General features: G+C 41.4%; 1 protein-coding gene and 1 long non-coding RNA gene across 2 annotated transcripts; both read right to left on the minus strand.

Annotated features, from left to right (window-relative positions):
* Positions 1-20,359: 20,359 nt before the first annotated feature.
* Positions 20,360-20,725, minus strand: LOC119325119. Its single transcript, XR_005157334.1, has 3 exons — positions 20,644-20,725; positions 20,498-20,547; positions 20,360-20,426 (listed from the first exon to the last, which is right to left on the minus strand). It is a non-coding gene; the product is annotated as an uncharacterized LOC119325119 (long non-coding RNA).
* Positions 20,726-22,737: 2,012 nt separating this feature from the next.
* On the minus strand, positions 22,738-27,175 carry LOC119321316. The gene is made up of 7 exons (XM_037595052.1): positions 27,069-27,175; positions 26,540-26,631; positions 26,306-26,380; positions 25,481-25,972; positions 24,729-25,091; positions 23,189-23,232; positions 22,738-22,756 (listed from the first exon to the last, which is right to left on the minus strand). Exons 1-7 carry the CDS (start codon positions 27,085-27,087, stop codon positions 22,738-22,740), a joined length of 1,104 nt encoding a protein of 367 aa, XP_037450949.1. The 5' UTR covers positions 27,088-27,175.
* Positions 27,176-27,890: the final 715 nt, after the last annotated feature.

A 27,890-nucleotide genomic window follows, 5' to 3' on the forward strand; every position in this document is an offset into this window, starting at 1 on the left:
ACACAAAGTAGTTGTGGGCGTTGATTTTGTTCAATATGCTTACCGTTACTAGTCCAATCTTGATTCGGTGGCATTGTGGGATGAAGCGGCCCGGACCGACCTTACACGTACACTTACGTGAGACAGGTTCCACCGATTGACATGCACTAGTTGCATAAGGTGGCTAGCGGGTGCCAGTCTCTCCCACTTTAGTCGGATCGGATTTGATGAAAAGGGTCCTTATGAAGGGTAAATAGCAATTGGCATATCACGTTGTGGTTTTTGTGTAGGTAAGAAACGTTCTTGCTAGAAACCCATAGCAGCCACGTAAAACATGCAAACAACAATTAGAGGACGTCTAACTTGTTTTTGCATGGTATGCTATGTGATGTGATATGGCCAAAAAGAATGTGATGAATGATATGTGATGTATGAGATTGATCATGTTCTTGTAATAGGAATCACGACTTGCATGTCGATGAGTATGACAACCGGCAGGAGCCATAGGAGTTGTCTTAATTTATTGTATGACCTGCGTGTCGTTGAACAAACGCCATGTAATTACTTTACTTTATTGCTAACCGGTAGCCATAGTAGTAGAAGTAATAAGTTGGCGAGACAACTTCATGGAGACACGATGATGGAGATCATGATGATGGAGATCATGGTGTCATGCCGGTGACGATGATGATCATGGAGCCCCGAAGATGGAGATCAAAAGGAGCAAAATGATATTGGCCATATCATGTCACTATTTGATTGCATGTGATGTTTATCATGTTTATACATCTTATTTGCTTAGAACGACGGTAGTAAATAAGATGATCCCTCGTTAAAATTTCAAGAAAGTGTTCCCCCTAACTATGCACCGGTGCGAACATATTCAAAAGCCCTTTGTAAATTATGTCATAGCTCACGCTATAGTTCTATTGTTTTAGATATGTTCCTAGAGAAAATATAGTTGAAGGTTGACAGTAGCGATTATGCGATCAGTAGAAAGCTTATGTCCTTAATGCACCGCTCAGTGTGCAGAACCCCAAACATCGTCTGTGGATGTTGTGAACATCGAACATACACAATTTGATAACTACGTGATAGTTCAGTTAAACGGTTTAGAGTTGAGGCACCAAATACGTTTTTCGAAACGTCGCGGAACATATGAGATGTTTCGAGGGCTGAAATTGAGATTTCAGGCTCGTGCCCACGTCAAGAGGTATGAGACCTCCGACGATTTTCTTAGCTAGCAAACTAAGGGAGAAAAGCTCAATCGTTGAGCTTGTGCTCAGATTGTTTGAGTACAACAATCACTTTAATCGAGTGGGAGTTGATCTTCCAGATGAGATAGTGATGTTTCTCCAAAGTCATTGCCACCAAGCTGCTAGAGCTTCGTGATGAACTATAACATATCAGGGATAGATATGATGATCCTTGAAGTATTCGCGATGTTTGACACCGCGAAAGTAGAAATCAAGAAGGAGCATCAATTGTTGATGGTCAGTGAAACCACTAGTTTCAAGAAGGGCAAGGGCAAGAAGGGATACTTCATGAAATGGCAAATCAGTTGCTGCTCTAGTGAAGAAACCCAAGGTTGAACCCAAACCCGAGACTCAGTGCTTCTGTAATAAAGGGAACAACCATTGGAGCAGAATTACCCTAAATACTTGGTAGATGAGAAGGCTGGCAAGGTCGATAGAAGTATATTCGATATACATTATGTTAATGTGTACTTTACTAGTACTCCTAGTAGCACCAGGGTATTAGATACCGGTTCGGTTGCTAAGTGTTAGTAACTCGAAATAAAAGCTACGGAATAAACAAAGACTAGCTAAAGGTGAGCTGACGATATGTGTTGGAAGTGTTTCCAAGGTTGATGTGATCGAGCATCGCACGCTCTCTCTACCATCGAGATTGGTGTTAAACCTAAATAATTGTTATTTGGTGTTTGCGTTGAGCATAGACATGATTGGATTATGTCTATCACAATACGGTTATTCATTTAAGGAGAATAATGGTTACTCTGGTTATTTGAATAATACCTTCAATGGTCTTGCACCTAAAATGAATGGTTTATTGAATCTCGATCGTAGTGATACACATGTTCATGCCAAAAGATATAAGATAGTAATGATAGTACCACCAGCTCTTGGCACCGCCATGTAAGTCATATTGGTATAAAACGCATGAAGAAGCTCCATGTTGATGGATCTTTGGACTCACTCGTTTTTGAAAAGATTGAGACATGTGAACCATGTCTATTGGTATATACGCATGAAGAAACTCCATGCAGATGGACCGTTTGGACTCACTTGATTTTCAATCACTTGAGACATGCAAATCATACCACATGGGCAAGATGACTGAAAGCCTCATTTTCAGTAAAATGGAACAAGAAAGCAACTTGTTGGAAGTAACACATTTTGATGTATGCAGTCCAATGAGTGCTGAGGCACGCAGTGGATATCGTTATGTTCTTACTTCACAGATGATTTGAGTAGATACTGAGTATATTTACTTGATGAAACACAAGTATGAATTATTGAATGGTTCAAGTAATTTCAGAGTGAAGTTGAAGATCATCGTGACGAGAGGATAAAATGTCTATGATATGATCATAGAGATGAGTATCTGAGTTACGAGCTTTGGCACGCAATTAAGACATTGTGGAAATTGTTTCACAATTAATACCGCCTGGAACAGCATAGTGTGATGGTGTGTCCGAACATCATAGTTGCACCCTATTGGATATGGTGCGTACCATGATGTCTCTTATCGAATTACCACTATCGTTCATGGGTTAGGCATTAGAGACAACCGCACTCACTTTAATAGGGCACCACATAATTCCGTTGAGACGACACCATTTGAACTATGGTTTGGAGAAACCTAAGTTGTCGTTTCTTAAAAGTTTGGGGCTGCGACGCTTATGTGAAAAAGTTTCAGGTTGATAAGCTCGAACCCAAAGCGGATAAAATACATCTTCATAGGACACCCAAACAGTTGGGTATACCTCCTAATTCAGATCCGAAAGCAATCGGGATTGTTTCTTGAATCAGGTCCTTTCTCGAGGAAAGGTTTGTCTCGAGAATTGAGTGGGAGGATGGTGGAGACTTGATGAGGTTATAGAACCATCACTTCAACAAGTGTGTAGCAGGGCACAGGAAGTTGTTCCTATGGCGCCTACACCAATTGAAGTAGAAGCTTATGATACTAATCATGAAGTTTTGGATCAAGTCACTACCGTCCCTCGTAGGGTGACAAGGATGTGTACTACTTCACAGTGGTACAGTTCCTGTCTTGAAGGTCATGTTGCTAGACAACAATGACCCTACGAGCTATGGAGAAGGGATGGTGGGCCCAAATTCCGAGAAATGGTTAGAAGCCATGAAATCCGAGTTAGGATCCATGTATCAGAACAAAGCATGGACTTTGGTGGACTTGCCCGATGATCGGCAAGCCATTGAGATAAATGGATCTTTAAGAAGAAGACGGACGTGGACGGTAATGTCACCATCAATGAAGCTCGACTTGTGGTGAAGAGTTTTTCACAAGTTCAAGGAGTTGACTACGATGAGATTTTCTCATCCGTAGCGATGCTTAAGTCCGTCGGAATCATGTTAGCATTAGCTGCATTTATGAAATCTGGCAGATGGATGTCAAAACGAGTTTCCTTACCAGTTTTCGTAAGGAAAGGTTGTATGTGATACAATCAGAAAGGTTTTGTCGATCCTAAGGATGCTAAAAGGTATGCTATCTCCAGCGATCCTTCCATGGACTGGAGTAAGCATCTCGGAGTTGGAATATGCACTTTGATAAGATGATCAAAGATTTTGGGTTTATACAAAGTTTATGAGAAACTTGTATTTCCAAAGAAGTGAGTGGGAGCACTATAGAATTTCTGATGAGTATATGTTGTTGACATATTGTTGATCAGAAATGATGTAGAATTTCTGGAAAGCATATAGGGTTATTTGAAAGGTGTTTTTCAATATAAAACCTGGATTAAGCTACTTGAACATTGAGCATCAAGATCTATAAGGATAGATCAAAATGCTTAATAATACTTTCAAATGAGCACATACCTTGACATGATCTTGGAGGTGTTCAAGATGGATTAGTCAAAGAAGGAGTTCTTTCCTGAGTAGTAAGGTATGAAGTTAAGACTTAAAGCTCGACCACAGCAGAAGAGAGAGAAAGGACGAAGGTCGTCCCCTATGCTTTAGACGTAGGCTCTGCAGTATGCTATGCTGAGTACCGCACCTGATGTGTGCCTTGCCACATGTATGGCAAGAGGGTACAAAGGTGATCAAGGAGTGGATCACCAGATAGCGGTCAAAATTATCCTTAGAGGAATAAGGATATGTTTCTCGGTTATGGAGGTGATAAAGAGTTCGACGTAAAGGGTTACGGCGATGCAAGCTTAACACCTATCCGGATAGCTCTGAGTAGAGAAGCCGGATACGTATAGTGGAACAACCATTTGGAATAGCTCCAAGTGGAGCGTGGAAGCAACATTTACAATATGACCTAGAGTTTGTGAAGTACATACGGATCTGAATGTTGCAGACTCGTTGACTAAAACCTCTCTCACAAGCAAAACATGATCAAACCCCAGAACTCATTGAGTCTTAATCACATGATGATGTGAACTAGTTTAGCGACACTAGTAAACTCTTTGGATGTTGGTCACATGGCGATGTGACCTGTGAGTGTTAATCACATGGCGATGTGAACTCGATTATTGACTCTAGTGCAAGTGGGAGACTGTTGGAAATATGCCCTAGAGGCAATAATAAATTAGTTATTATTATATTACCTTGTTCATGATAATCGTTTATTATCCATGCTATAATTGTATTGATAGGAAACTCAGATACATGTGTGGGTACATAGACAACACCATGTCCCTAGTAAGCCTCTATTTGACTAGCTCGTTGATCAACAGATGGTTACGGTTTCCTGGCCATGGACATTGGATGTCGTTCATAACGGGATCACATCATTAGGAGAATGATGTGATGGACAAGACCCAATCCTAAGCCTAGCACAAAGATCATGTAGTTCGTATGCTAAAGCTTTTCTAATGTCAAGTATCTTTTCCTTAGACCATGAGATTGTGCAACTCCCGGATACCACAGGAATTCTTTGGGTGTACCAAACGTCACAACGTAACTGGGTGGCTATAAAGGTACACTACGGGTATCTCTAAAAGTGTCTGTTGGGTTGGCACGAATTGAGACTGGGATTTGTCACTCCGTGTGACGGAGAGGTATCTCTGGGCCCACTCGGTAGGACATCATCATAATGTGCACAACGTGACCAAGGGGTTGATCACGGGATGATGTGTTACGGGACGAGTAAAGAGACTTGCCGGTAACGAGATTGAACAAGGTATCGGGATACCGACGATCAAATCTCGGGCAAGTACAATACCGCTAGAAAAAGGGAATTGAATACGGGATCGATTGAGTCCTTGACATCGTGGTTCATCCGATGAGATCATCGTGAAACATGTGGGAGCCAACATGGGTATCCAGACCCCGTTGTTGGTTATTGACCGGAGAACATCTCGGTCATGTCTACATGGTTCCCGAACCCGTAGGGTCTACACACTTAAGGTTCGATGACGCTAGGATTATAAAGGAAGTTTGTATGTGGTTACCGAATGTTGTTCGGAGTCCCGGATGAGATCCTTGACGTCACGAGGAGTTCCGAAATGGTCCGGAGGTAAAGATTTATATATGGGAAGTCATGTTTTGGTCACCAAAAAAGTTTCGGGTTTTATCGGTAACGTACCGGGACCACCGGGAGGGTCCCGGGGGTCCACCAAGTAGGTAGACCATCCCCGGAGGTCTGCATGGGCCAAGTGTGGGAGGGGACCAGCCCTAGGTGGGCTGGTGCGCCCCCCACAAGGGCCCAAGGCGCCTAGGGTTTGGGGAGGGGGCGCCTCCACCTGACTTGGGGGGCAAGTTTCCCCCTCTCCCCCCCTTGGCCGCCCCCCTAGATGGGATCTAGGGCTGGCCGCTGCCCCTAGGGGTGGAAACCTAGGTAGGGGCGCAGCCCCCTCTCCCCCTATATATAGTGGAGGCAAAGGAGCAGCCCAACACACGAACTTCTTCTCCTGTTGGCGCAGCCCTACCTCTCTTTCTCCTCATATCTCGCGGTGCTTGGCGAAGCCCTACAGGATTGCCACGCTCCTCCATCACCACCATGCCGTTGTGCTGCTGCTGGAAGGAGTCTTCCCCAACCTCTCCCTCTCTCCTTGCTGGATCAAGGCATGGGAGACGTCACCGGGCTATACCTGTGTTGAACGCGGAGGTGTCGTCCGTTCGGCACTAGGATCTCCGGTGATTTGGATCACGACGAGTACGACTCCTTCAACCCCGTTCTCTTGAACGCTTCTGCTTAGCGATCTACAAGGGTATGTAGATGCACTCTCCTTCCCCTCGTTGCTTGTCTCTCCATAGATAGATCATGGTGACTCGTAGGAATTTTTTTGAATTTCGGCTACGTTCCCCAACAGGTATAGTGGACTCATATGGAATAACTTTGGGGTTTAAGGGGTTTGGATGCACAAGCAGTGTTCCCGCTTAGTACAGGTGAAGGCTAGAAAAATACTGGGAAGCGACCAACTGAGAGAGCGACAACAGTCGTAAACCTGCATTAAAATTAATTCACACCGAGTACAAGCATGAGTAGGATATAATCCACCATGAACATAAATATCATGAAGGCTATGTTGATTTGATTCAACTACATGCGTGAACATGTGCCAAGTCGAGTCACTCAATGCATTTAAAGGAGGATACCACCTCATCATACCACATCACAATCATTCTAATAGCATGTTGGCACGCAAGGTAAACCATTATAACTCATAGCTAATCAAGCATGGCACAAGCAACTATAATCTATAAATGTCATTGCAAATATATTTACTTCATAATAGCTGAATCGGGAACGATGAATCATCATATTTACAAAAACAAGAGAGGTCGAGTTCATACCAGCTTTTATCATCCCAATAAGTCCATCATAAATCGTCATTATTGCCTTTCACTTGCACGACCGAACGATGTGTATAATAATAAGAGTGCACGTGCATTGGACTAAGCTGGAATCTGCAAGCATTCAATTCAAGAAAGAAGACAAGTAATATGGGCTCTAAGTTTAAATAAACAATCATGCATATAAGAGCCACTAAGCATTTTCAATATGGTCTTCTTGACCCCCAAAGAAAGGAAAAGAAATAAAAACTATTTACACGGGAAAGCTCCCAACAAGTAAAAGAAGAACGGGAAATATTTTTGGGTTTTCTTTTTAATTCTACTACAAGCATGAAAAGTAAACTAACTATTTTTTTGGTTTTTCTTAAAGTTTATCAAACACACAAGAAGGAAGCGGGAAAAAGAAATTTAAACTAGCATGGATAATACAATGAAAAAGTATGAGCACCGACATCTAGCAATGAGTGTGAACATAAATGTAATGTCGGTGGGAAATACGTACTCCCCCAAGCTTAGGATTTTGGCCTAAGTTGGTCTATTGCCAGGGGTGGCCTGGCGGATATCCGTAGGTGAAGCTGGGGTCGTATTGTGACGCAGCGGCTATCGCCGCCTGAGCTGTAGCGTGGAGTCGAGAAGCCTCCACTCTCCTTTTGTACTCATCTGCCTCCTCTCTGGTAATAATATATCTTCTTTTTGCCTATGAATCAAAGAAAGCAGGAGCAGGAAGAGCAATATGGACTACACGGCGTCTGTCAAAGATTAGTCGATACTGGAGAGGTGGTTCACTCCTCTCAACAAACTGGTGGGAAACCATAGAATTAAAATCTAAATAAGAAGGGGGTAACTCCATATCACCCTCACGAATGTTTACCTCAAGAAAATTAGCTAAGTGGGTTGCATAAATTCCTCCAAAGAAATCTCCGCCATGTCTATTCTGATGCAACCTGCGAGCTACAATGGCTCCCAAATGATGAGATTGGTCTCCTAACACAGCACTCCTGAGAATACTGGGGTCAGGGACACACATGTGACATGCTTCATCCTTAGCATTTATACATCTACCTATGAAGAGAGCAAAATAATGTATAGCAGGAAAGTGAATGCTCCCTAAAGTGGCTTGTGTTATATCTCTAGATTCCCCCACAGTTATTCTAGCAAGAAAGTCTCTATATTCAGATTTAGGGGGATCCCTGACATTACCCCATGATGGAAGTTTGCAAGCAGAAGTGAAATCCTCTAAGTCCATGGTATAGGATTTGTCATAAAGGTCAAACATGACTGTAAGAGAATTTTGTGAAGTGGAAAACTCAAACCTCCTCACAAATGTACTTGTGAGATCATGATAATGGGGGCATTTGTCAGCTTCAAAGTCCTCAAGACCGGCTCTACTCAAATATGCGCTAAATTCTACTTTGATTCCCACTTGATTCATAAAATTTTCCAACGGCCATTCACAGGGCCTCACAGGAGCGTCTCTTGGTGGTTCCTCGTCAGCATCACGTATTGCAAGTCTGGTACCTTGCTTCCTTGATGGACCACCTTGGAACATCCTCCTAAGCACATTGTTTCCCTTGAAAAATTTCTGAATTTTTTTAGTAACTTCAAATAAAAGTGAACCAACTTCAATAAAATTGATAGCAACAACTCCTACAAGTGCCTAGGGCCTATATAAAGCATTGGAACTACTTGGAACCATATAAATTTGACATGCAAGCTCAAGGACATGGTGACCTATGCAGCACAAATTTGCAAAGAATAAAGCACTAGAACAAAAACTAATTGGACCAATGGAGGAGTCACATACCAAGGAACAATCTCCCCAAACAGTTTTGAGAGAGGTGCTTTGAGCAAGGACATCGAAAATCACAACAACGGGGGCTGGAACTCGTGCTTGAGTTGGTTTTTCGTGTTTGTGTGAGGCAGTGGAAGAAGATGGGTGCATGAATAAGTGGAGGAGGGTCACCGTGGGCCCACGAGGCAGGGGGCGCGCCCAGGGGGGTAGGGCACGCCCTCCACCCTTGTGGCCAGGTGGAAGCTCCCCCCGTGGTAATTTTTGCACAGTAAATTCTCAAATATTCCCGAAAAAATCATATTAAATTGGCATGGCATTCTGAGGACTTTTATTTTCGGGATATTTTCATATTGCACAGATAAGTCAGGAAACAGACAGAAAAATATTATTTTACTTTATTTCTACTAAATAACAGAAAATATAAAGAGGGTACAGAAAGTTGTGCTTCTAGTTTCATCCATCTCGTGATCATCAAAAGGAATCCACTAACAAGGTTGATCAAGTCTTGTTAACAAACTCATTTCGAATAATCCCGGAACCGGAGAAATTCCAAATAACACTAAATTACCTCAACGGGGATATGAAAATCCCCAACAATAAGAATATCATACTTTTTCTTGACAGTAGGGAGAGGAAATTCAAAACCTCCAAATATAATCGATGGAACTTTTCCAATAGAGTTGATACTATAAACTTGAGGTTGTTTCCTCGGAAAGTGTACCGTGTGCTCATTGCCATTAACATGAAAAGTGACATTGCCTTTGGTGCAATCAATAACGGCCCCTGCAGTATTAAGGAAAGGTCTTCCAAGAATAATAGACATACTATCATCCTCGGGAATATCAAGAATAACAAAGTCTGTTAAAATAGTAACATTTGGAACCACAACAGGCACATCCTCACAAATACCGACAGGTATAGCAGTGGATTTATCAGCCATTTGCAAATATATTTCAGTAGGTGTGAACTTATTCAAGTCAAGTCTACGATATAAAGAGAGAGGCATAACACTAACACCGGCTCCAAGATCACACAAAGCGGTTTTAACATAATTTCTTTTAATGGAGCATGGTATAGTAGGCACTCCGGGATCTCCAAGTTTCTTTGGTATTCCACCCTTAAAAGTATAATTAGCAAGCATGCTGGAAATTTCAGCTTCAGGTATCTTTCTTTTATTAGTAATAATATCCTTCATATACTTAGAATAAGGATTTGTTTTGAGCACATGAGTTAATCGCATACGCAAAAATATGGGTCTAATCATTTCAGCAAAGCGCTCAAAATCCTCATCATCCTTTTTCTTGGATGGTTTCGGAGGAAAAGGCATGGGTTTCTTAACCCATGGTTCCCTTTCTTTACCATGATTCCTAGCAACAAAATCTCTCTTATCATAATGTTGATTCTTTGATTGTGGGTTATCAAGATCAACAGCAGGTTCAACTTCTACATCATTATCATTACTAGGTTGAGCGTCAACATGAACATTATCAATAACATTATCACTAGGTTCATGTTCATCACCTGATTGTGTTTCAGCATCAGAAACAGAGATATCATTTGGATTCTCAGGTGGTTCAGCGATAGGTTCACTAGAAGTTTGTAAGGTCCTATCATTTTTCTTTTTCTTCCTTTTAGAGGAACTAGGTATATCAATATTGTTTCTCTGAGAATCTTGCTCGATTCTCTTAGGGTGGCCTTCAGGATACAAAGGTTCCTGAGTCATTCTACCAGTTCTAGTAGCCACTCTAACAGCATAATTATTTTTCTTACTATTCATTTCATCAAGCACTTATTTCTGAGCTTTAAGTACTTGTTCTACTTGAGTGGTTACCATAGAAGCATGTTTGCTAACAAGTTTAAGTTCACCTCTAATATCAGCCACATAATCACCCAAGCGTTTAATCGTAAAGGTATTCTGTTTTAATCGTCTACCAAAATAAGCATTAAAATCATCTTGCTTAAACATAAAGTCATCAAACTCATCCAAGCACTGACTAGAAATTTTAGTAGGAGGGACTTCAGCTTTATCATATCTATAGAGAGAATTTACCTTTACTACCTGTGTCGAGATATCGGGAGGTTCTTCATTAAATAAGTAATTGAGATCATATACTTCTTCAACAGGCGGTAAATTAAGACCATGTATTTCTTCAATAGGGGGTAAATTCTTAACATCTTCAGCTTTAATACCTTTTTCTTTCATAGAGTTCTTTGCTTCTTGCATATCTTCGGGACTGAGAAATAGAACACCTCTCTTCTTCAGAGTCGGTTTAGGAATAGGCTCAGTAATTGGCTCAGGAACTGGTTCAGGAGGTAGCTCGGGAGGTGCCCAATTATTTTCATTTTCCAACATATTATTCAAAAGAATTTCAGCGTCATCCGGTGTTCTTTCCCTGAAAATAGAACCAGCACAACTATCCAGGTAATCTCTGGAAGCATCAGTTAGTCCATTATAAAAGATATCAAATATTTTAGGTTTCTTAAGAGGATGATCAGGCAAAGCATTAAGTAACTTGAGAAGCCTCCCCCAAGCTTGTGGGAGACTCTCTTCTTAAATTTGCACAAAATTGTATATTTCCCTCAAAACAACTTGTTTCTTATGAGCGGGGAAATATTTAGCAGAGAAGTAATAAATCATATCCTGGGGACTTTGCACACAACCAGGATCAAGAGAGTTATACCATATCTTAGCATCACCCTTTAATGAGAACGGAAATATCTTAAGTAAATAAAGGTAGCGCGATCTCTCATTATTTGTAAACAGGGCAGCTATATCATTTAACTTAGTAAGATGTGCCACAACAGTTTCAGATTCATAGCCATAAAAAGGATCAGACTCAACCAAAGTAATTATATCTGGATCAACAGAAAAATCATAATAGTCCTGATCAGGAACACAGATAGGTGAAGTAGCAAAAGCAGGGTCGGGTCTCATTCTATCTCTAAGAGATTCTTTACTCCATTTAACTAACAACCTCTTAAGTTCATATCTATCCTGGCAAGCGAAAATAGCTGCAGAAGATTCTGCATCAAAAAGATAACCCTCAGGAATAGCAGGCATAGGTTCATCATCACTAATATCGTCGTGTTCAGGTTCAATAATTTCTCTTTCTCTAGACCTAGCAATTTGCTCATCAAGTAATTCACCAAGTGGCACAGTAGTATCAAGCATAGAAGTAGTTTCATCATAAGTATCATGGATAGCAGAAGTGGCATCATCAATAACATGCGACATATCAGAACTAATAGCAGTAGTCGGATTAGGTGACGCAAACTTACTCATAACAGAAGGAGAATCTAGTGCAAGGCTAGATGGCAATCCCTTACCTCCCCTCGTAGTTGAGGGCAAAATAGTAGTTCGATCATCTTTCAAGTTCTTCATAGTGTCCAGCAGATAAAAATCCCAAGTGACTCAAAGAATAGAGCTATGCTCCCCAGCAACGGCGCCATAAATTAGTCTTGATAACCCACAAGTATAGGGGATCGCAACAGTTTTCGAGGGTAGAGTATTCAACCCAAATTTATTGATTCGACACAAGGGGAGCCAAAGAATATTCTCAAGTATTAGCAGCTGAGTTGTCAATTCAACCACACCTGGAAACTTAGTATCTGCAGCAAAGTGTTTAGTAGCAAAGTGATATGATAGTAGTGGTAATGGTAACAAAAGTAAAGACAACAAAAGTAATGTTTTTGGTATTTTGTAGTGATTGTAACAGTAGCAACGGAAAAGTAAATAAGCGTAAACCAGTATATGGAAAACTCGTAGGCACCGGATCAGCGATGGATAATTATGCCGAATGTGGTTCATCATGTAGCAGTCATAACATAGGGTGACACAGAACTAGCTCCAATTCATCAATGTAATGTAGGCATGTATTCTGTATATAGTCATGCGTGCTTATGGAAAAGAACTTGCATGACATCTTTTGTCCTACCCTCCCGTGGTAACGAGGTCCTATTGGAAACTAAGGGATATTAAGGCCTCCTTTTAATAGAGAACCGGAACAAAGCATTAGCACATAGTGAATACATGAACTCCTCAAACTATGGTCATCACCGGGAGTGGTCCCGATTATTGTCACTTCGGGGTTGCCGGATCATAACACATAGTAGGTGACTATAGACTTGCAAGATAGGATCTAGAACACACATATATTCATGAAAACATAATAGGTTCAGATCTGAAATCATGGCACTCGGGCCCTAGTGACAAGCATTAAGCATAGCAAAGTCATAGCAACATCAATCTCAGAACATAGTGGATACTAGGGATCAAACCCTAACAAAACTAACTCGATTACATGATAAATCTCATCCAACCCATCACCGTCCAGCAAGCCTATGATGCAATTACTCACGCACGGCGGTGAGCATCATGAAATTGGTGATGGAGGATGGTTGATGATGATGACAGCGACGAATCCCCCTCTCCGGAGCCCCGAACGGACTCCAGATCAGCCCTCCCGAGAGAGATTAGGGCTTGGCGGCGGCTCCGTATCGTAAAACGCGATGATTTCTTCTCCTGGTTTTTTCTCTCCCCGAAAGCCAATATATGGAGTTGGAGTTGGCGTCGGAGGGCCACCAGGGGGCCCACGAGGTAGGGGGGTGCCCCCCACCCTCATGAGCAGGGTGTGGGCCCCCTGGTCTTCATCTTTTGCGAGGATTTTTCTTTATTTTTTCTAAGGTGTTCCGTGGAGTTTCAGGACATTCCGAGAATCTTTATTTTCTACACAAAAAACAACACCATGGCAGTTCTGCTGAAAACAGCATCAGTCCGGGTTAGTTCCATTCAAATCATACAAGTTAGAGTCCAAAACAAGGGCAAAAGTGTTTGGAAAAGTAGATACGACGGAGACGTATCAAACACGCTTTAATAAAGGCATCTTTGGAAGCACGCATCCTAGCGGTTCTTTCCTTGCACTCATCAATGGAAATTATCATGGCTTTGAGAGACTCATTGATATCATGCTTAGGAGGAATAGATCTAAGCTTTAAAGAATCAATTTTAAGAGAAATTCTATCAACGTTCCTAGCCAAATCATCAACTTTAAGCAATTTCTCTTCAAGCAAGGCATTAAAATTCTTTTGTGAATTCATAAACTCTTTAACACTACTCTCAAATTCAGAGGGATCTTATTAAAATTTCCATGAGAGTTGTTGTAGGAATTTCCATAATTATTATAAGGATTACTAGGATAAGGCCTAGGATTAAAATTCCCTCTATAAGCGTTGTTTCCAAAACTATTCCTACCAACAAAATTCACATCCATAGATTCATTATTATTATCAAGCAAGGTAGATAAAGGCATATCATTGGGATCAAGAGGAGTATTTTTAGGAGCAAACATCTTCATAAGTTCATCCATCTTTTCACTCAAAACATTGATTTCTTCTATAGCAGACACTTTTTTACTAAAAGATCTTTCGGTGTGCCATTGAGAATAATTAGCCATAATATTATCAAGCAATTTTGTAGCATCTCCTAATGTAATTTCCATAAAAGTGCCTCCCGCGGCCGAATCTAAAAGATTTCTAGAAGCAAAATTCAATCCGGCATAAAAAATTTGTATGATCATCCATAAATTCAAACCATGAGTAGGGCAATTGCAAAGCATTAATTTCATTCTTTCCCAAGATTGGGCAACATGCTCATGATCAAGTTGTTTAAAATTCATGATGTCGTTCCTAAGAGTGATAATCTTAGCGGGAGGAAAATACTTAGAGATAAAATCATCTTTGCACTTGTTCCAAGAATCAATACTATTTTTAGGCAAAGATGAAAACCAAACTTTAGCACGATCTCTAAGTGAAAACGGAAATAATTTCAATTTGACAATATTGTTATCCGTATCTTTTTTCTTTTGCCACAAATCAACAAAATTGTTTAGATGAGTAGCGGCATCTTCACTAGGAAGGCCGGCAAATTGATCTTTCATAACAAGATTCAGCAAAGCGATATTGATTTCACAAGACTCATCATTATTAAGAGGAGCAATCGGAGTACTAAGGAAATCATTATTATTGGTATTCGAGAAATCACACAATTTGGTATTATCTTGCGCCATGGCAACAAGTAATCCAACACACAAGCAAACAGAAAGGCAACGGGGAAAAGGCAAACGGGAAAGAGAGGAGGAGATTGGGAAAGAGAGGGCGAATAAAACGGCAAGGGTGAAGTGGGGGAGAGGAAAACGAGAGGCAAATGGCAAATAATGTAATGCGAGAGATAGGGATTGCGATGGGTACTTGGTATGGTTGACTTGCTTGCATGAGCCTCCCCGGCAACGGCGCCAGAAATTCTTCTTGCTACCTCTTGAGCACTGCGTTGGATTTTCCCGAAGAGGAGAGGATGATGCAGCAAAGTAGCGTAAGTATTTCCCTCAGTTTTTGAGAACCAAGGTATCAATCCAGTAGGAGACCACGCACAAGTCCCTCGTACCTACACAAAAAGATAGCAACTCGCAACCAACGCTTAGGGGTTTTCAATCCCTTCACGATCACTTACGAGAGTGAGATCTGATAGAGATAATATTTTTGGTATTTTTGATAGATAGATGCAAAGTGAAAAGTAAAAGGCAAAGTAAAACAAATCAAGTAAATAAAACGATAGAGATTGATATGATGAGAATAGACCCAGGGGCTATAGGTTTCACTAGTGGCTTCTCTCAAGAGCATAAGTATTCTACGGTGGGTGAACAAATTACTGTTGAGCAATTGACAGAATTGAGCATAGTTATGAGTATATCTAGGCAATGATCATGTATATAGGCATCACGTCCAAAACAAGTAGATCGAAACGATTCTGCATCTACTACTATTACTCCACTCATCGACCGCTATCCAGCATGCATCTAGAGTATTAAGTAAAAAAGTAACGTCTTAAGCAAGATGACATGATGTAGAGGGATAAATTCATGCAATATGATAAAAAAAACCATCTTGTTATCCTCGATGGCAACAATACAATACGTGCCTTGCAACCCTTTCTGTCACTGGGTAAGGACACCGCAAGATTGAACCCAAAGCTAAGCACTTCTCCCATTGCAAGAACTACCTAGTTGGCCAAACCAAAAAGGATAATTCGAAGAGACTTGCAAAGATAACTCAATCATACATAAAAGAATTCAGAGAAGAATCAAATATTTTCCATAGATAATACTGGATCATAAACCCACAATTCATCGGTCTCAACAAACACACCGCAAAAAGAAGATTACATCAAATAGATCTCCACAAGAGAGGGGGAGATCATTGTATTGAGATCCAAAAAGAGAGAAGAAGCCATCTAGCTACTAGCTATGGACCCGAAGGTCTGAAGTAAACTACTCACACTTCATCGGAGGGGCTATGGTGTTGATGTAGAAGCCCTCCGTGGTGGATGCTCCCTTCGGCGGAGCTCCGGAACAGGCCCCAAGATGGGATCTCGTGGATATAGAAGGTTGCGGCGGTGGAATTAGGTTTTTGGCTCCTCCTTTGATCGTACGGGGATACGTAGGTATATATAGAAGGAAGGAGTACGTCGGTGGAGCGTCAGGGGGCCCACGAGATAGGGGGGGCGCCCAGGGGGGCGCGCCCTCCACCCTCGTGACCGCCGCTGGCACTTCTTGGAGTAGGGTCCAAGTCTCCTGGATCACGTTCGGTTGGAAAATCACGTTCCCGAAGGTTTCATTCCGTTTGGACTCCGTTTGATATTCCGTTTCTTCGAAACACTGAAATAGGCAAAAAACAGCAATTCTGGGCTGGGCCTCCGGTTAATAGGTTAGTCCCAAAAGTAATATAAAAGTGGAAAATAAAGCCCAATATAGTCCAAAACAGTAGATAAAGTAGCATGGAGCAATCAAAAATTATAGATACGTTGGAGACGTATCACGGGTCGGGCGAACGGCGGCGGCGAAGGGCCGCCGCATGACGCGAAGCCGCCGGGTCGGGGCGACCGGCGGGCAGACGCGCGGACGACGCGCGAGACCGCCGGGTCGGTGAAGAACCCGGCCGATGGCGCCGGGGTTGGAGTAGAGGCGCACGGGTTCAACAGCGGCGGTGGGCGACGCAAACCCATCAAGATTAGATCGGAAAACCAAAAAGAAACCGCCGATCAAGACGACCGATGGGAGAGAAAAACCCCGGAGCAAGGGCTCGGGGAAAAGACTCTCTAGGGCAGCCGGTCAACACGACCGGCGGACGAACCCTAGATACGGGCGGCGCGGCCCCTGACGGCGGTCATGGAGGCCGACCGCCTCAGGGGCGGCGCGCGGGTGCGGAAGCGGCGGCAGCTAGGGTTTAGAAACCGGAAACGGATACCATGTTAGATGGGAGAGAGGGATTGAATGGAATAATTGTTGTATTGCTTGAGCCTCGTGGGCATATATATAGGAGTACATGGTCATCTTGAAGTACAAGACAAGGTAGAATAATATCCTACGTTATTCTAGCTTTCCTAATAATCATGATACTCAACAGGCAGGAAGTATAAGAAACCCTAGCAGCAGTTGGGTACGAGCGCCCTTTCCCTGGCGGCTCCTGAGATCGGATTGGGAATGTGATGATGCCTTCCATGGACCATCCTTCTGACTGGCAAAACCAAATAGGGTGAAGCAAAATCATTCTCTGGAGGGGAGACTACCTTTTGGAGGCAACACCTCGACCAGCACAAGCAAAGCCAAGCGATTTTTTATTAGAGGGGATCAACTTGGCTCTCGGATGAATGTCGAGTCGTCTCTGTTGTGAGATTTTTTTTTAACAGAGTTCCGCCCTCTCACATGGCTACTAAGGGGCAATGGAAATGAACAAAAGCTTTCTGACGCCAACTAGGTGCATCATTCTCCGGTTATCGAACGGGCAGCGGTGATATAGCCCCTCCCCGAGAGATCATTCCCCGGGGCATTGCCTTTCAAAATTATTATGTTGGACCTTTTCCACTAACTATAACTATAAGAAGCCGCCAAATACTATAGATCATTGTTCCGGTGCTACCTAGGAATCTAATGAACCTATAGCTCTTGGGATCTATTCATTTGGCTGCACGTACGTACTCCATTGAGACTTTCATTGTACGCATATAGTGCACTGCAATACTATAAGGCCATGATTGAGTTGACACTGAATAATTAAAGGCTACAAGAATTTAGACAAATCTTCCTAAGTATGGTTGGATTTGTACACCAAGCAAACCGAGACTATATTACATTAGAGTCAATGGTATGGTTAGGTATAGCGCATGCCTGGAGCCCTGGACCAAGAACCAATTCATGTTCGCGCTATACAAGAGAAGAACAGGTGATGCATCTACCTTTTTCCAAGAAAAAATAGAGGCCACTTTGGAGGGGGGGGGGGGACTTTTGGTCCGTGGGTATATCTACACCCTATATGGATTTTCTTGGGTAATTCAACAAAAGCCAACAAATTCTGAAAATATTTTTGAAATAAACTTAACCTTTCATTGTACTTGCATTTCAAAAAAGACAATTTTTTTTGCAAAAATAGTGTGAATAGTGACCTATAATAGCAAATAATTTTTGTCTTTTTTGCTCTGAAGTCAACATTCGGTTTTTTGGTTGTGAAAATTTATATACTAGTGCAAAAGTAAGTCAAGTTTATTCTAAAAATACTTATGAACTATTTTGACTTTTTGTTTAATTATTAAAAATCCCCACATAGGGTGTATGTACAACCAGGAACCAAGTGTATTTCCCCCCACTTTGGAGCACTGCGCCGAACTATTACACACACGTTTACGAGAATGGAAAAAGGAGTGAAGTACAAAGGCAGAGAAAGGGTCCCGCGGTACTTCTGGGTCTCCCTTTGAAGCACATATGTTTAGGAATCCTGTGAAAGTTGCACCATTATCTATAAAATTCCTGCAATGTTATTGTGGGATATCCGTGCATGTTCAATCATGACATTTTTATGAATGAACTAAGTTTTTTTCTCTTCTTTTTTGCAGACGAAAGAGTTGACTATTTTAAAGTAGTAGCAGCCGTTTTTTTAAAGAACAGCAAGGCTGCAAGCAGCCGTTGGGTTGTTGGATAAACTGTTGAAAAGGAGACGAGTCACAGTCATGGTCTTGCATATGGATCATGATTCATGCAATGTGTTGCGCCACCCAGGAAGTGGTATTGGTCACAGCAGGCCACGAAAATGCAAGTGACCAACACATCCATCCAACCTTCAGGGCCAACTGCTCACGCTTTCCTTGCCACCTTCAGGAGGATGGACGTAGCAGCACCAAAGAGTCCTCTAGATTGACGATGATCCTTTGTTATTTGTGTAACTCCACCCAACAGTGAAAGGTTGTGATTTTGACTTGGAGTGTTGTCCATTGAGCTACCCGGGGAGCGACGGAGCTCTTCATAACCGAGCGCAGACCTAGCTGCGGACGCGACAGTACCAAAAAGTCTTCTGGATTGACGATTGCTTAACCGTTGTTGAGCTTTTCCCAACGACGGAAGCTTATGGCCTGGAACTGGAGTAGGCACAGTAGGTCGACTGGCATCTGCTGTTGCATAGGATGGATACACCCGCAGAAAAGCCCGGGCCTGTAGCACCGATCTCCAATATGGGAAGAACTTTCTCCTTGAGAATGTGGGATCCCATCCTTTAGGCAGATCCTTTTCCACAGCCTGTCCGACAATGACATAAAGCGCAAGCATCAGAAAACCGAAAAATAATGATCCATATTCAGCATCATCAGCCAACAACACTCGCTATTCGATATGGTATATGTTATTTTTTTCAAAAAGGAGGAAATGGTATATGTTATTTGCATTATTATTGAACAATTTCATTTTAAAGCTTAAGGAACATGAAAAGCTGTTGAGCCAGCTTGATGCATGGGACAGATATAGCAAAGTGAAACATGCTTTGCTGTTCTCTCTAAAGATTACTCTCCATTTCAAATTCCAAGTCGTTTTATATTTGTCCTTAGTCAATCTTGTCTCATTTTGATCAAGCCTATAGAAAAATGCACTGTCAAGGCATATTTACATCCCTCTTCTTCCTACGTCAAAAGGTTGATGGGAAACAGATACACTAGTCGCCGTCACATTAGCATGACAGACTAATCATAGTTCAAATGCCATGGGATCGCAAATAAGCCATTTGCATAGAGGTAATTGAAACCAATTGGAATACTAAATTTCAGTGAATATTCGTCGGTTAAAAATTGTGAAACACAGATTTCTTTCTTCACCACAGTAGCACAACAGGAATCAACTACTTCATAAAAAAGGCATCCATCCCTCTAACTACCCCATTCACAGGGTATTGAATTGTAGGGCTGCTATACAAAGTATGCATTGCCCCATGCAAAGGATAAACTAAAACATGAAACATACAGAAATTGAGGCATGTAGATAACTGCAGTGTAAACACCACTGGGGGGCAGGTGGTGATCCAACCGGGGGACAGAGATTAGAGATGAGACCAGTTTTGCCTTTCTAATCAAGAGATAATATTTTGGCTTCTATGTAGCATCATGTACCAATAGTTAACTAGGAGTGATTTGATCCAACTTAGAGATAAAAAATAACAACCAATGCTCACAAGACATTTGCCAAAAGAACAAGTGAAGATAGAATGCTCCAGTACATGTACTTCTTCCTCTGTAGCACACGGATTATCTGTTCCTGTAACTCCCTTGGTTGAATTTATAAGCCCTGCTTTCCATGAAACAATAGTTAGGGTCCATATTATTAAATCTGAAAATAATCACTTAAGCCCAACACACCTTGGTGGTATAACTCTTCATCAGACATTACGCAGCAGTTGTAAGGGCAGCTTCAAGAACAAGTGGAAGAAATAATTAGATAATCAACAAGCTAAACAAAGTAGTTGCATAGAAAATTATTATAGGAAGCAACACAAGAGTATTACAGGTTCTTAACATCAACGATTTCTCCAGTTGGGCAAAACCCATACTCCTTGAGGATAGAAGAAACCCGCTCCAGAACCTCCACGTGGGGCACCTGCATGACGTACAAGCTGCTGTTACAAGATATAATAGGAAGAAAAAGGTAAAGACAACACATAGATAGCACATATAATGTGGCAATCATGTGGCCAATTGTAGCAGCGAGATGATGAAAATAATGGTTTGGAGGATAAACTTGCAATTATGCCATATGAGCTGGAAGGCAATAGAACAGTATGCCAACACTGTTATAAACATATATGACACTAAGAATAAATGTACTTGGTCCAATAAAGTACATAACAACATATTAAAATTTACTTCATTGACTCATCATGAATTCCTTAAGCAAAATTTATTAGCTTCCACATGTATTCTAATCTCGCAATCTAGACACTTCACAAAGTGGGAGTCATGAACTGCATCTTACTTGTACTAGTAAGTGGTACGTGCTACCAAGTGTTTTCTCAGAAAGTTTTCAAAAAAATCAGCATACCAATTTGGCATGAATACCTGTTTAATTTGCCTTCCATAAGAAATAGATTAGTGTTATGTTCTACTCCCTCCATTCCTTTATATTAGGTGTATTTGTTTTTTGATAAAATTTCATAATGTAAGGTGCATTTCTTCTAATTTCACATAATTCCCTTATTAGCCATCCAGAAAAAGGAAAGTATCTCTTTCCTGATTGTGTGTATCTCTTCTTGTAGCAAAAGAAAGAAAGTATCTGGCGATTGCATGTATATTTTATTTTCCTGGACTAACCGATTTACTTTCCACTAAACAAAGATTTGCCAAGGGTAATTTTGTCCTACCTTGTCTATAATTGTGTGCCTTGGTCACCGTGCCAAAACTAATACACCTTATACAAAGGAACAGAGGGAGTAGTACGGCAGACATGATCCATACTGCTGCCATCTCTCTAAAGCCTTAAGGACAAGGGATACGGAGGGTTCTGAGGCCATCTGTGGACGGATGATGTAGTTACTAGTTTTATTTACATGAAAGAAGAATTTGAAAACAGTAAACTGATTTGCTGGGGATACTGGCTGGGATGTGAGGCTGTGAACTTTGCAGTTGTTGGTTTCTTTTAATGGAAATAATCAAGGGAAACCCTTCTATAAAAAAATCATTTCCTGTGTAGATCAATGCCAGCAAGCCATAGTGAATGAAGTAGTGTCTCAACAAACTGTATTAGAATCTTCCTCTCTTTTTTCCCAGTGTATCTCATCCGAACTTGACATGATCTATCATTTATCCATGAAAAGCCACTTATTTACGCCTATAAAACTGTCTTTTCAGGAAGATAGCACGATGCTAATTGGTCCGATTAATGCTTTATTTATTTTGCCGAGTGGTGCTAATGCAGGATATCAAATGACCGGTGCTTGAAAAAATAAGTGATGATGGGTTTTGCAATCCAAAGAAGTAAAACCATTGCCCTACAAAGCAGCAATATATGTTTCTTTTTTTAAATGGATCAAGCAGCAAGATATGTATGGTATATATAGCTTTATGAAAAATTGCCTCAAGGACCACCGCAGCTTGATTGCTTTAAAAGTACATGTCCAATCACCTACATGTATTTCCGGTGCGGGGAAGGGCACTTAACCATCTCCGCTTCATTCAGCCAAACTGAACCTGCCAATCAAATGACTCAGCCGATGTACAGCCTGCTTATAACTTATAAGCGCATGCCAAACCGCCAGCTTCCTGTCACGGCGAAGCGCGTGTGTCTCTCTAGTGAATACCAACCCAAGCATAGTGAAATGCTGCTGCTATACGTATGTACACGGGATTGTGCTCCAGTGCATATCGGAGCTGACCGTGGCATTGACGCCTTTATTTATTTAGCTATTAGCTACTCCGCATGGGCCAGTAAGGCAGTAAGCACGGCAGGTCTTGGTTCACCTATGGTGTAGGCTTGTCAGTCTAGTATGACAGGGTACATTGCTCTGCGCGAATGCAATCCATGGGATGAAATAAATACGGCTGATGTTGCAGGGATTCGCTCATGTTTTCACCGTCTGATTCATTCAATCGATGGGTAGAACTGCTCAGAATTTAGCATGAACACTGTAGATGCAGGGTAAAATCAGATTCAAAAACTGGTATACTAAATGGGGTATAGATATCTCTAACGATTAAACAATTCTTCTTTTACTCAAATCTCAACTTCATTTTTTTCGAAAAGGGGGGATCCCCGGCCTCTGCATCAGCATGATGCATACGGCCATCTTATTAACAATAAATCATCCACAAGGTCTCGAAATCTCAAAAGTAGCAAAATAAAATGAAGAAGAAAGGCTCACACAGAGCCCAAAGGCTAGATACACAAGCTAGCCAAATAAAGGATAAACCACAACCGGTTGGCTCAAAAATAGATAGGTAAACTAATTGCCTATCCTATTACATGACCACCATCCAAACCGGCTGAAGATATCCCGAGCTACCGTCTCCCATCGGATAGCATCAGTAACCAAAAGCTCCCTGGCCTCCGTCGGAGTGAGTAGCGACCAGGAACGGATAAGTGCCGTAGCTCTGAAGATAACCTGCAAAACATGAATGTTTGTTGTTCTGTTAAAGACAAGATCATTTCTGCAATTCCAAAGCGCCCATACTAAGGCGCACACCCCCAAGCGAATATGTTTTGCTAACCCGGGCTCTACCCTGTTGAGCCATGTTCCAAACAACATGTTAACCGAGCTTGGTGAATGAATATTGAAAGCAACATGAACAGTTGTCCAAAGAATTCTAGCTAGTGGGCAATCAAAGAATAAATGATTAATAGTTTCACCCTGATCACAGAAACTACACCTAGTATGTCCTGTCCAATTGCGCTTTGTTAAATTGTCCTTTGTTAAGATAACTTGTTTGTGTAGAAACCACATAAACACCTTGATCTTTAAAGGAACTTTGACATCCCACACATGCTTGGAAGAAGGAATCGAGCTCGAATTAATAACATCAACATACATTGATTTAACTTTGAATTCACCCGACCTAGTGAGATTCCAGCGCAGTTTATCAGGTTGTTGTGAAAGTTGGACTTGCATCAGTCTCCTAACTAGATGTAGCCACTGTTCCCAACGATTGCCCACTAACGATCTTCTAAATTGAATATTAAGGGGTATCGAAAGAAAGACCGTTGCAACCAGAGCATCGCGCCTTTGGACAACACGATACAACGACGGATACTGGATTGCAAGGGGTGTACCTCCGAGCCAAGTATCCTCCCAGAATGTTGTGCTGGCACCATTACCAACTATATGCTTTGCCCTCTGAAAAAATGAAAGCTTAACTTTCATGAGCCCTTTCCAAAAGGGTGAATCAGTTTGTCTAACCGTGACCTGAGACAAAGTTTTGGTTTGAAGATACTTATTACGAAGGATTTGAGCCCAAGTGGCGTCAGTTCCTGAAGATAACTTCCACAACCACTTACTAAGAAGGCATCGGTTCTTAACCTCGAGATTTTCAATCCCCATACCCCCTTGGTCTTTCGGCCTACAAATGATATCCCACTTCGCTAACCGGTATTTTCTTTTTAGCTCATCTCCCTGCCAAAAGAAACGCGATCGATAGAAGTCCAGTCTTTTCCTTACACCAACTGGGACTTCAAAGAAAGACAAAAGAAACATGGGCATGCTCGTGAGCACCGAATTAATAAGAATTAAACGGCCTCCATATGACATGAGCTTACCCTTCCAACAACTTAGCTTTTTCTCGAATCGATCCTCGATACACTTCCATTCGTTGTTCGTAAGCCTACGGTAATGTATAGGAATTCCTAGGTATGTGAATGGCAGCTCCCCCGAACAAAATTAAAGAGATTTTTGCAAAGTACATGGAGATACTTTTCCAAAACAAAATCATAACATAGAAGTATGTTAAACAAACAAGTATTATTGTCTTTCTCTCAATAGACATGATAAGTACTAGCATTATTCTCGCCACAGTTAGTTCATGATCTTTCAAAGACATCTTCTATAATGTAATTTAGATATTAAGGTTTAAGAACTGCAACTACAATAGACAAGAAAGGTGGTACCTCTGAATGTGCCTGAATGTATGCAGAAAGGGCTTCACCAGCTTGGGAAACAATATCAACAAGCAGGCCCGTAAACTCTATAAATACTCTCTCTTCCTCACGCAGCTTCCGTGTATTTGTATTTTTGTTCTCCGATCTTAGGGTAACCAAATGTCTCACTATATGGCACATGATAATATCAAACCCATCACGCTTATTATAGCCGTTACATTTGGAGGAACAGCCCCCACGGATTTGCGCTTGAGCTGACAGAAGTAAAACTGCAGACTGGACAAGTTTTCCATCCTTCACGTAATTCCATATCTCATCAACTAGATTATCTGTTCTTTCTGCTAGCAGTCTAACCGTATCCAAAAAGATTTTCTGTAAAGCAATCACCACATAAAAATAATCTTAGTGCCTTTAAGCATATGTATGCAAATAAGTGGTAAAGAACAAATTCCTACTATCACCTCAATTCCTCCTATCAAAGTAACTACTGGAATGGGGATAATCTTCAGGGCAAAAACAAAAAAGCTGAACGGAATAGAATTGCTGACTGCAAGCCTCTAAAGAAGAATATTCAACAACAGATGGCTACATACAAAATATAAGAACAATTCAGTATCTGGCAACTGGAGATGTAATATTCTAGCCCTTTGGTATCATTATTAACTTATTAACAGCAATTCATGATCTATGACAATACCGAAGCTTCCTTTTATTTATAATGCTGCAAAACCACATTGTCTAGAGAGGGTAGTGAAACAAACCATTTCAGGCATGCATAGCAGATGGATAATCTTGTAGATATAATCCCGATGGTTCTGGTATGGAAATAAATTATCCTCCAAATACTTATGCAGGCAGGTATTTTCGACCGCAACATGGAGTGGGAGTAGGTTCTCAATGATGTTATCCCCGACTGTGCGTACATTGGCTGATGCACCATGACGAAAGAGTAACTTGATCATGTCAACGGAAAACCTTTCGGCAGCTTCATGGAGCGGGAAGTATCCATATGGGTTAATGCAGTTGGGATTGGCATGGTGTCCATTGAGCCTTGGTGCCTTGCCCTCCAATAGAACTTTTGCACATCGTAGGGCATCATGACTGATCATGTAAGTTAAGGTTTGTGAGGTGATGGTATGTTTCCATGTCATACCATGCTTGCTCACCAAAAAGTTGAGTAAGCACCGGACGCTATCCTTCTCTAAGATGGGCCGCAACTGGGGAGATAGCTCATAGAAGACCGCGTGTAGCGACTAAATCATGCACAGTTAACAAAAGGTGAAAAGGGATCAGTTATCCCATTAACAAAACACAACAGAATAAGCAAAATCCTGTTGACGTGTATTTTGACAACAAAAAACATGTTTTTCAGTAGACAACTTGAGTAGCCATAATAATAATAAAGGATAGACACTAAACAATTAACAAAACACAACAGAATAAGCAAAATCCTGTTGGCGTGTATTTTGACAACAAAAAACATGTTTTTCAGTAGACAACTTGAGTAGCCATAATAATAATAAAGGATAGACACTAAACAATTAACCAATACGGCAAAACTGAATTTTGTATAAGGCGGGAAAAACCTTAGGAGTAGGATCTTGGGTGATTATATCATTTGGCATGGACCGGGCAATCAAAGCATATTCTTGAAAAATATCCTGAAAGAGATAATGTCAGCGACAGATTATATCATTTGGTGGACTTGGCAAACAAAGCATACTGTTGAAAAATAACCTGAAAGAGATAATGTCAAAGCCAGGAATAAAGAAAGAAAATAGAAGGGCAAGGAAGATCATAGAGATGGATAGTTACAATACCTCCTGAATCTTCTTGAAATCAATTTTAACAGGAACTTTAACAGATGGGTCCTTTAAACTGGCCCTAAATTTCACTTCCATCGTTCCTTCCTCTGAAACAAGGATGTTTAATCTCAAATTCACACTCCATAAAAGATTACAAATTAACATTGTAGGTAGTATGCTGTAGAACAAGCAATGGTTAAATAGTGAACCCAAGACCATGAAGGGAAAATGGGACCTTATATTTCAAATGAAACAGTCAAGAAAAAGACTGCGACAATAAAACGGGGCGCAACAAATTAAGCTCGGTTTCAATCAAAATTTGAGATTTTGACATGAGGAACACCTCCAGATCTAAGGGCTGTGACTAATAACAGCTATTGACCCCGACTTTAAGGTAGCAACAGATAGCTGCTCACCATAGAAATAGGTGCCCTGATTCACAGATCCTTTCCAAGAAAGCGTGACGCAACAATATACAGACTCCTATAGGAAATGAACAAAGAAAAGAACTAGTGCAGAGAGAAGCCACAAATTGATGCATTACCATGGTCCAGTTCCGTCATGATTACGCTGAATGTGATGAAATAAACTGGGAAGTTGTGGAAGGTAGTCGCCCGAGGGCAGCCAGGAGTTCGCGATGGTAGGAGAGGGAGTGAGCTAGGGTTTGCCCGAGCATCAGGCTGACTGGAAACGGGGAATATGCGGCCCGGCAGGCTGAAGGCCTGATTTTGCTGAGAACCTCCCGTAGGCCTTCTTGCTCTGCGAATCCTATTTGGCGCTTGAAGCGTCCCGCGCTGGCCCGACTCATGTAGTTTTTTTTTTCGTGTTTTTAATCGGCAAAAAAAGCTCCGAAATTACTAGTGAAGGAGTACTTCTTTAAAAATCACTCCCATTTCCTAAGGTTGCGACAAGTGGGCATCACAACCTGAGAGTATTTCTTTTTTTCGTACATCCTTTTATTCAAAATGTTTTATCACTTAAACCGTGCATCCAAATCTTGAACCATTTTCACCATTGGATTCCTTGCATCGAGATCTTCAAAACTAGATTCCGTGTTGATAGATTTTGAGGAAAAAAATTTCATGAAAATAAACCGGTCAAAAAATCGGACAGAAAAACCGAACCAAAAGCACGTTTTTTTCCTTTCCGAAAGATGCACGACCGTGCCTCTCGTGAAAGCACAATCGCGCCTCTCGCGGAAGCAAAACCGTGCCTCTCGTGAATGAAAAAAAAACACACTTTTTTCGTTTCCGAGAGGCACGGTCGTGCCTCTCGCGAAAGCACAACCGTGCCTCTCGTGGAAGCAAAACCGTGCCTATCGCGAAAGGGAAAAACCAAAAATGCATTTTTTTCCGTTTACGAGAGT

This window comes from Triticum dicoccoides, chromosome 6B, assembly GCF_002162155.2.
Source record: "Triticum dicoccoides isolate Atlit2015 ecotype Zavitan chromosome 6B, WEW_v2.0, whole genome shotgun sequence".
Lineage (NCBI taxonomy): Eukaryota > Viridiplantae > Streptophyta > Magnoliopsida > Poales > Poaceae > Triticum > Triticum dicoccoides.

What these genes read in the sequence shown, in the direction of transcription:
- LOC119321316 (XM_037595052.1), bottom strand. An exon ending in TGCTATGCATGCCTGAAATG is followed by an intron (nt 25,092 to 25,480) that starts GTTTGTTTCACT and finishes ATTGCTTTACAG; the next exon opens with AAAATCTTTTTGGATACGGT. An exon ending in ACATTCAGGCACATTCAGAG is followed by an intron (nt 23,233 to 24,728) that starts GTACCACCTTTC and finishes CATGTTTTGCAG; the next exon opens with GTTATCTTCAGAGCTACGGC.